General features: G+C 44.4%; 1 protein-coding gene across 4 annotated transcripts; it reads right to left on the reverse strand.

The window, feature by feature from the left end:
• Positions 1 to 718: 718 nt before the first annotated feature.
• On the reverse strand, positions 719 to 8,423 carry LOC117833123 (disease resistance protein Pik-2). Of its 4 annotated transcripts, none has more exons than XM_034712519.2 (5): positions 7,945 to 8,423; positions 7,712 to 7,798; positions 6,583 to 7,621; positions 4,775 to 5,527; positions 719 to 2,990 (listed from the first exon to the last, which is right to left on the reverse strand). In XM_034712519.2, the coding sequence occupies exons 3-5, from the start codon at positions 7,594 to 7,596 to the stop codon at positions 927 to 929; spliced, it is 3,831 nt and encodes a 1,276-aa protein (XP_034568410.1). In that variant the 5' UTR covers positions 7,597 to 7,621; positions 7,712 to 7,798; positions 7,945 to 8,423; the 3' UTR covers positions 719 to 926. The 4 variants fall into 4 exon arrangements, with proteins under 4 accessions (XP_034568410.1, XP_034568408.1, XP_034568409.1 ...); XM_034712517.2 differs by having other exon boundaries at positions 7,898 to 8,423; XM_034712518.2 differs by having other exon boundaries at positions 7,893 to 8,423.
• Between the last annotated feature and the right edge of the window lie 1,159 nt (positions 8,424 to 9,582).

Consider the following 9,582-nt stretch of genomic DNA (forward strand, 5'->3'; position numbering starts at 1 on the left):
GTGTGCTCGAACCTGCCGCAACCGCAAAGTATATAAAGAGGTTACAGATCAGAGTCGCCCGAAATGGCAAAAGTGAAAAAGATCTTTGCGGTATACAATACTACCTTATACTACTGTTCGAAAAGGACTCGTATATAAGGATCCGATGGTTGAGATTAATTGTATACTACTAAAACCTTAAGCTAGGTAGTATGCATGAGAGTATGGGTAGTACAGGGGTAGGTTATCTTCTTTCCTTTTGCTCATTGTCTCTTCATTTCCAATCGCTCGCACGCGCACTGGGCTGGTGGCGGCGACTCCGCAGCTGGAGGCAGCGAGGAAGAAGGAGGTCAGGTACGAGAAGATCCGGACTATCGAGAAGGGCCACCAGCGGCACTTCCACGACGACATCACCGTCGTCATGCTGTTCCTCGACAGGTGCAGGTCCGGACCGGAGGACATCGATGGCAGCGCCCGTCGACGTCTTCTCCTGCAGCCCCGCCGGCGACCACGAGGACCCGACCAGGCCCGTCCTGCGTTGAGGTTGATCTCGGATTCTCGGCTGGTGCTCCTCGTGCTATCCAGAGATTGATGAACATACTGTTCTTTCTTTCGGTGCTTGATCCGATCGCTCGCTCTCTAAACGAGAGGTACGCGTGAATCGAGCCGTTTCCCGTTCAAGGAGAATTTGCCTGCAAAGAAATGCTAGTATCGAATCGAACATACTGTGTGGTAAACGTACTGTAAACCTTCATCAGTTCCTTCTTTCGTTTTAAGAGAATGTGAATGTTCTACTGCACTCCAACGATCCTGCTTTCTAGTATCTGTTCTTCCCGTTGTTCTTCATAGCCGCCGGCGGCGAGCTCCTTCAGACGAGGGAGCAGCGAATAATATATGTCGTGCTAATTACAATTTTACCTATATTAAAAAATAGCCTATAATTTATACTACCACCACGTAGTATTGTCGTCAAACGTCAGAATTGGTTCGTTTCTATTCCGAGCAAGCTGTTCCTGGACTTTCTTCTTCAGTTCACCTTTCTTGCGCCTTTGTTCCTGTCTTTCTTCCTCCTCTATCTTTTCCCTGGTCTTAGTATCTTTAGCAGCTATTATCCTTCCATAATCCCAGCTAATGTAAACACTGAGCTGGACCTCGTTGATGCTTTGGAGAAATTCTAGCCCAGAAAATCCAATCTCATTATTTGCTGCCCCTGTGACCTGCAGCCGCTCAAGTTTGGGCATTATTCCTTGTTCAAACTTTACCGATTTGATGTCCAGCATGTTTGCAAGCATGAGCACCCTGAGGCTTCCGAAAGCTCTTCCAGTCTGCTGAGATCGGAAACGAAGTTCTTCACCCTGAAACGATTGACGAGACAAGCTTAGAATTTCCAGCTTTGACAGTTTCCCAAGGAATTCCATAGCATCATCGTGCTCCAATAGCCTGGTGCTCACTAGTTTCAACTTCACGAGATGCGGGAGCTGCTTGATCCATTGCGGCAACGTTTCCATATTGCCATAGAGCTTGAGGCTCTGCAGGTTTTCTGGAGGCGGGGATATAGCATCCAAGCAGCCATGCAAACCTGGCTTCCCTGACGAACTCACAGATAGTGATTCCAGCCTGCTGAGCTTGGAAATGGCAGCGCGAAAAGCTGGGCCATTCTTCCTGTTGATGCCGGTGACTCCTAACTTGCGCAATCCAGTGAGCATTTTGATGTCCTGTAGAACGGCATTTCCCCTTCCGACATTCACTTCCCGCAATGTGTGCAACTCTTTCAGTTTTCTTGTCCCCCTTGGCACCATAGCGCCTATTTCTTCATAAAACCCCATCATGACAGCAGGGAATCGCACGCAGCAAGCGAAAGTGCATGCATCAATGTCCCAATGAACAGGTACGCAACATGTTGCACATTGACCCGCCCCCCAAAGACACCTCCTGGTTAAACTGTTCTTTTCCTCTATTACATAATCTCTTTTCGGACCAGCATAGATGTACTGTAGCTTCCGAAGCTTGATGATGGTTTTGGGCAGAGCCAATACCCATGTACCTCTGACGTCTAGCACTTGGAGCTGTCTCAGGTTGCCCAATAAATCTGGCAGTAGATCAATACCACTACATCCTCGTAGAGAAAGGTATTTTAGGTGAACAAGCTTCCAAATATGATCAAGCTGATGGTATTTTAGATCATCTATATCTTCTAAGTCGAGCACTCGTAGAAGCCTCATCTTGTCAGAAATGTAAAATGGTCTGAATTCGCCGAACACGGTTAGTGATCGTAATCGTGACAGATCAACTATTCTCTCTAACTCACTCTGATCTCCTTTCCAGTTGCTGCTTATTGCAAGATGACGAATTGCGCCATGGGTACTCGAGCCACAACCTTCCTCCAGTCTAAAAACAAGGTTTTCCTCCACTGACTTTGAGATGGCAATGTCACGGATGAGATCATGGACTTTGCAAGAGTCAATTGATTTTCTACTGCGAACTGATTGTTGAAATGGTAAAATCATGCTTCTGTATTTGAGTTGTGTAAAGTAATTTTCAGCCATTTCATTGGCAGACTTGCCACGCCTCTCGTGTGAGTACCCTTCTACTGTCCATCGATGCACCAAACGTCTCTGGCTAATGATGTGGTCCTCAGGAAAAATGGAGAGATATAAGAAACATGACTTGAGTTCATAGGGTAAACCATCATAACTTGTCTGAAGGACAGTTCTTATCATCCCAAGCTCTGGATTCATCTCTAACTCAGCACTGATATTTTCATTCAACTTTCTCCACTCAGCTCTAGTCTTTGGATGGCTTGCCAAGTAGCCACCTATTGCAACTATTGCAAGGGGAAGTCCACCACACTTTTTTAGGATTTTTTTTGTTTCTTCAAACAACTCGGGATTCTTCTTAATCAAATCTGTTGCCTTCACAAGGGGAAGTCCACCATACTTCTTCAAGTTTTGGTTTGCTTCTTCAACAAACTCTGGATTCTGCTTAACAAAATCTGCAGCCTTCCCAAATACCTGATTTTAATGCAATTTAAGTATTTTAGTACTCCAATCCAAAAAATAAATAATTGTGCATTACTTGTTGATATTTTGTTTGCTAGTGATAGGCGCACAATTGGTTGTGCACAGTGATAAACACATATTGAAACAACAGTTTTCCTGTGAAACTTGGTGATATATAAATTTTTTTTGTAAGTTTGGCTGAAACTTGTCCATTATTCTTTTATAAAATATTGCCGAAAATTCTCACAACTTCATGAACTTTCTTGGGAGTTGCCTTTCATAAAACTTGCCCATTATTCTTTTAATTTTTTTCTGTAGTAGACCCCCTTTGATGAGAGCTGTTAGTTTCCTTTAATCTAACATATATGAATATGATGATCTGAGGTATACGAGATCGGTTTACAGTAGAGCTGAAGCTATGTTTTAAGGAAATTTCCGTAATACTATAGAACTACTAAGTTTCTCCTCAGTGTTTTAGATGGCTTCAACACCAGAATTCGGTCCCGCAGTTTTATTCCACAACTTATGCTTTAGGGTTGATATGTATATAAGTTAAGAAATTTATATGTTTTGAGACCTCAAAATGACAATTGACTTTTGTTTATACAATATAATTATAATCAGTTTAATTTTGAATTAGGGCTAGTCTACCCATAAGTTACATTCATGTTTTTTTTATAATTTTCAAGTAATAAGAGTGTAATAAAAATTCAACTATTTGATACCCGAGTATAACACTTGATCCTTTTGTTAGTATGAAGCTAGATCTAAGTTGAGTTAATATCTTGAAATTGGATAGCTGAAAATCAGGTGGTGGAAACCCCTAAAATGCTTGAGTGACATATATGTAGTCCTAGTCCCTAATAGTAAGGATAAAAAATATACAGGGACATTCACTCAAAGTGAAATATGACACACCACGTAGCAACAACTCAAAACAAATGTAGGCTGCGTTACTTGAAATACATATGACATCATGTTCTTTTCATAGTAATATCTCAGATTGTTATTATGCTAGATTCAAAATTTTTTAACCATTGTAAAAATCTCCAAGTTATTAACATGGCTACGAAGACCCATAGACATTTAATACTTTTCTTTAGCAACGTAATGAAGTAACGAATACTACTACCCGATCTGTGGACGTTTTCAGTGTTTTGGTGGGTGGGGGTAATTAATAGTTTTTAAATAATATTATCTTCATAGTCAATTGTAAATATATTTTATAATGAAACAAAGAAAAAATAAAATAGATAGTTGACAGTGCTATTGGAAACTACTAATATTGGAAAAGTCACCTAATATAATAACAAAAGTACCTTCCCTTAAGATCCTCAGAAAAATGAGAACTATTTTGTGGTTTCAAATGGATAAATGAGTAGGAAAGGGAATTAAACAAATAAGGACAAAAGAAATTAATGCATTCTCTACTGTGTTCAACAAGAGGACAAAACATATTTTTGCTGTGTTCTGGTGGTGTTTGTGGTCTTGTGTTTTCTAAAAGGGAGAACGGGCGTCATTGATATACTGGGAGGCAAAAATAACGTTATATATGAATCATGGATGTATAGGTCATTAGAGGCAATAATTGGGATGGCAACAGCCTGTTGAATATCAATGTATCGATCATCTTGGTTCAGTTGTTCAAATGATACACAAATGTCAAAAAATTTGCATGTTCCCATATGTTCTCTGTTGTCGACAGGACCATCTTTAATCTCTACGAAATGCTAGACTGTTGTAGTAATAATGCTATTTAAAATCAAGCAAAAGTGACAAGGTTTCTATTATATTACCTTTAAGCTGAAGAGGTTAAGTGCATCCTCTTCTTTTAGAACTTCAAGGTTGTGTACTATTCCATATTTCCCGGAACAATGCTTTGCAATGCTTTCCTCCCTTGTAGTCACAATTATTCGGGTTGTTTTTTCCATCCAAGAAAACCCTTGTATGATATGGTCCCATTCTTCAATGGATGACAGATCGTCCAGAACAATCAAGCAGCTCTTCTTTTCTAAAAGTCTTTTCAACTCTTTAGTCAAGGCTTCAACCCCCATCATTGCTAATGATTCGGTCTTGCTGGGTCTATTGTTCAACAGTTCTTCCTTCTTAGAAGACTCTTCCTGTAATCGTCCGACTAAACTTCTAAGTAGATCTGCAAGATTGAAAGGACGCATGATTGTGACAAAAGCATGCTTCTCAAACATGTCAATTAACTTTGGGCTTTGATAAATGCCATTGGCTAGAGTGGTTTTTCCAAGACCACCCATTCCCCAAACAGAGATCACCTGACTCTGTTGGCTAGTCTTGTTTGAGATTAATCCTATAATTTTGGATATTTGTTTCTCTCGCCCAATCAGTTGAGATTCCTCCAAAGAACCAACACCCGTTCTGATGCGAGTGAGGCTCTTTTTGTCCACCTTCATTTCATCAACATCCTTACACTGATTCTCTGTTATCTCACTAGGGGCTACTGTTTGGGCATTTGTACTGGTAGTGGCCACATCTAAGTTAGATACTGGATCCATAGAAACCATTTCATTTTGAGAACCCTGAACAAACAGAAAGTACAATTATTGGAAGCAACCTTTAAACTTTATCTTCTTCTTTTTCTTTTTTAAGGTTATGTGTACCTATAACCAAAGTACTATATAACCTTTTATGTAATCATGCAGTCAGTGACTACTGGCCATAAATCAATTTAACAAGGTATGAAAATTACAGATAACAGAAATCTAGCCTTGCTGCCGTGCTTAAGTTTTTAATATCTATAAGCTGAAGTCCTAACATAAATGACTAAGGTCATAGTTGAAGATATCAGGGGTAAAGGGTTATGGTTTCAAATGATCCACCTCCCTCTGAAATCCTAAAACCCACCCAGTTATTACTCAGTAATCTGTAGTTTAAACGATGCTCTCTATTGATAGAAATATCTTGGTGTCCTCCTATCTAAATATTTAAGAGTTTAGTGGCTGTGTTTATATTAGCTAATGAAGAAGCCGTAAATTATAACTTCTTCATCTAATATTCAACGATGAATCCCAAGTTATGTTTATCCTCCCCTCAAGAGATGCTGCGATCAACATAGACTATAGCAATGAACAGATTCAGTATCTTTCCCCTTCGTATAGATTTTCAGTTAGCAAATGCAGTGATTTCACAATTTTGCTAGTATATCCATTCATTAAATCTGCTGGAATATCCTGTAGGATTTAACAAGGTATTATTTTTCACATTCACAGTGGGATGTTGCTTTTCAAGCACAGATGGGACAATTGCTTTAGAGATTTATATAATTAAAATAAAGCTTCAAAATTTACAGTTAAGCAAGGAAGCTTATATTCCCTCCGTTTCAAATTGTAAATCGTTTTGGCTTTTTTAGATACATGATTTTTGCTATGCACCTAAATGGTTATGTCTAGATACATACCAAACTCTATGTATTTATAAAAGCCAAAACGACCTATAATTTGAATCGAGGAAGTACTTCATTACACTGCAATTGCTTAAATGCTGTTGGAAAATAATATAATCCTTGATACGCGGATAACTGAACCAGAATAACGATGTCATAGAATGTTACTAAAAATAAAAATATAAGTATTACCTTGTCATAGAATGCATAAAGCGTGTGATCAGCAGACAATTGCTTTAGCTCTGAGGCTTGGCTATCTTGCCCTGCACATAAGCTTGCAACTTCAACTTGTGTTGTTGACACTATGATTCGGCTTCCTTTGTTGTTGTTTGGCAGGCATTTTTCGATCTGGTCCCACTCTTCAATGGTGCAGAGGTCAGTAAGCACAATGAGAAACCTCTTCTCCTTCACATATCCATCGAACTCCTGAACTAAATCGTGCGCGGTCTTCTCTGTGTCTAATATATCTTTAAATCCTTCCACTGCAAGAAATTGGTTCACTAAGCTCCGGACAAAGCCTTCTGAACTGAATGGATGAGTCACCCTCACCCATGCTCGGCTGGGAAATTTGCTTTGGGTGTCTGGATTCTTGTAAGCCGCCCTGATGATGGACGTTTGGCCGATATCTCCACCTGTTCCCCACACCGCAATGACTCTAAGGTCATCACCCTCCTTGTTGATCAGTTGGACGAGATCCACTCTCTGATTCTCCTCCTTTGCGGCACGCCTTGCCTCATCAACACCGAATATGGCTGCAGCAATGTTGCTTGATTGCTCAGTGGCAGCTGTGGCCTTGGATCCAGAGCCGTTGATGAGGCGGTAGCGCACATTCCTCTGGCTCACGTCCTCGACCTTGGCCCTGAGCTCCTTCATCTTCATGGCCACACGGCGCCGCTCGAGCAGCGTGCGAGGGAATCGCCACCAAGATGGCCTCGCCACACGGACAGCAAAATCTTGGAGACTGTCCTCGACATCATAGGCCGTGTCACGGACCTGCTTCACCCAGGTCTTCACCACCTTGTTTTCGTCTCGCTCCTCGTGTGCCTCCATCATGAAAGACTGCATCATCTCAAGCTCATCCGAGACGAACGCATGGTCTCGCTGGATACCGAGCTGCAAGGCTACCTCCTCTGCAAAGGCAGATTTCGCGTAGCCGAGCGTTCCATTCAGCACGGACTTGCCCACACTCAGCGCCGTCGCCTCCATCGTTCTGCTGTGTTTCTCCGTGGATCTATACAAGGCTCAAATTTAGAAGCCAAAACTCCGAGGCAGAAAGGATAGATGGACAGGCGTTGATGCCACCCAGCAAGATGGCAAGTACCTGAATTTTGGTGAACGCACAACCAAGGCAGGGGCAGATCTAGGGAACGCACACCGGGTGATCAACAGCACTCACAAGGTAAATATGCTGCAAAATACATTATTGCTGTAATTACAAATAATACTCAACTGAACAGTACAATCTGTGAGAAACTGAAGATCTTTGAAAGTAAATACAGCACTCTACTGCTTTGATCCGGCGAGGCTCAAGCTCACGGGACGGCCCACACTCACACGGCCTGACGTGACCCGGCAAGCCAGCAAGGTTGAGGCCAAATGGTGTGGATGCGTGATTCCAAGGCAGTAGGCACCGAGATGGCGGCGCCGCCCTCGCCGACGAGCTACGCGGCCACTTCTCTTGCACCCGGTCGGCCTGTCGCCGCTCACACTCTGTGGTGGCTTGGTAGTCACCAGTCACTCCTCAGAAGTACCCCATGCTGGCTGGGAGCAGTGGACTCTAGATACCTCTAATGGACTTTGCAGGGTGCTTAAATGGTCAGTAGGGATTTTGCACACGAGCACTTGTTGGGGTCGGTTAGCAGCCGCCTGCCAATTTCCTCTCCATTCCTTACATGGATAATAAAGGGTGGCCAAAGGAATCTAGCTCTGCAGCTAGCTGTATTTCTCCTTGGATTTGTGGCAGAGCCGATGATCCTGCAGCCGGCCTGATTACTGGTCCATATATATCAGAGCAAAAGAGCAACACAAGGCCAATTCAGCAGCTAGCCCGTGGAAGGGAAGCCCCGGAGGGGATTTCACTGGCCAATGGATTCTCTGGGTGGCGCTTTCCCAGGCCTCCTCCACCACCCGTTGCCGTTTGGAGATAATCTAAAATATTCTGCGGCAATGGAATAAAACAAAACTGAAATTGTGGCAAGGAGCTAAGTGAAGCTGACATTACAAATCAAATATATGCCAAGGATGAAAAGACTGCTGACCAGTTGTATTAAAACCATGTAATTCGTCTCACACAAATGCAGATGATTCAATAAATTAAGGATATTTTTGTTAGTAACTGACAGGATCATAACTAACGCATACTGTAATGATAGATGACAGGACAGTACCTAATTAGACACTACGGGAGACAGTGAAATTGCCGAGTGCCCCTGTCACTCGGCGAAGGGCAAAAAACCCTCGGCGAACCGTTTGCCGAGTGTAACACTCGGCAAACGGCACACGGCAATTTTACAGTCGGCAAACACTTATTTGCCGAGTGTTTTGCGTCGGGCACTCGGCAAAGTCTCTGCCGAGTGCCGAGAAAACACTCGGCAACAAATTTTTGAAAAAAAAAAAACATCCTTTGCCGCCACCACCGCCAGCTGCGCCGCCGCCACCACCGCCAGCTGCGCCGCCGCCACCACCGCCAGCTGCGCCGCCGCCACCACATCCTGCTCCGCCGCCGCCACCACCGCCAGCTGCGCCGCCGCCACCACATCCTGCTCCACCGCCGCCACCACCGCCAGCTCCACCGCCGCCACCACATCCTGCTCCGCCGCCGCCACCACCGCCAGCTCCGCCGCCGCCACCACCGCCAGCTCCGCCGCCGCCACCACCGCCACCGCTCCGCCACCACCACCACATCCTGAACCGTTTGCGAGAGAGGGGAAGAGCGGAGGAGTGGAGGGAGTTACCTGGAGAGGGAGGCGAGGGATCCGGAGCCACCACCACGAAGTCCGCGCTCACCGGATCCGGGGAGGAGGGCCTGTGCGGTGGCCGGATCCGGCCGGATCCGGAGAAGATGGGCGGGGCGGTGGCCGGAGAAAGGGAGAGGAGGGGCCGGGGCGGCGGCCGGAGAGGGAGGAGGGGCCGGGCGTCGGGGCGGGGCGCGGCGGGGCGGCGGGCGGCGGGCGGGGCGGCGGGGCGGCGGGC

This window comes from Setaria viridis, chromosome 8 (assembly GCF_005286985.2).
Source record: "Setaria viridis chromosome 8, Setaria_viridis_v4.0, whole genome shotgun sequence".
NCBI classification, from domain to species: domain Eukaryota; kingdom Viridiplantae; phylum Streptophyta; class Magnoliopsida; order Poales; family Poaceae; genus Setaria; species Setaria viridis.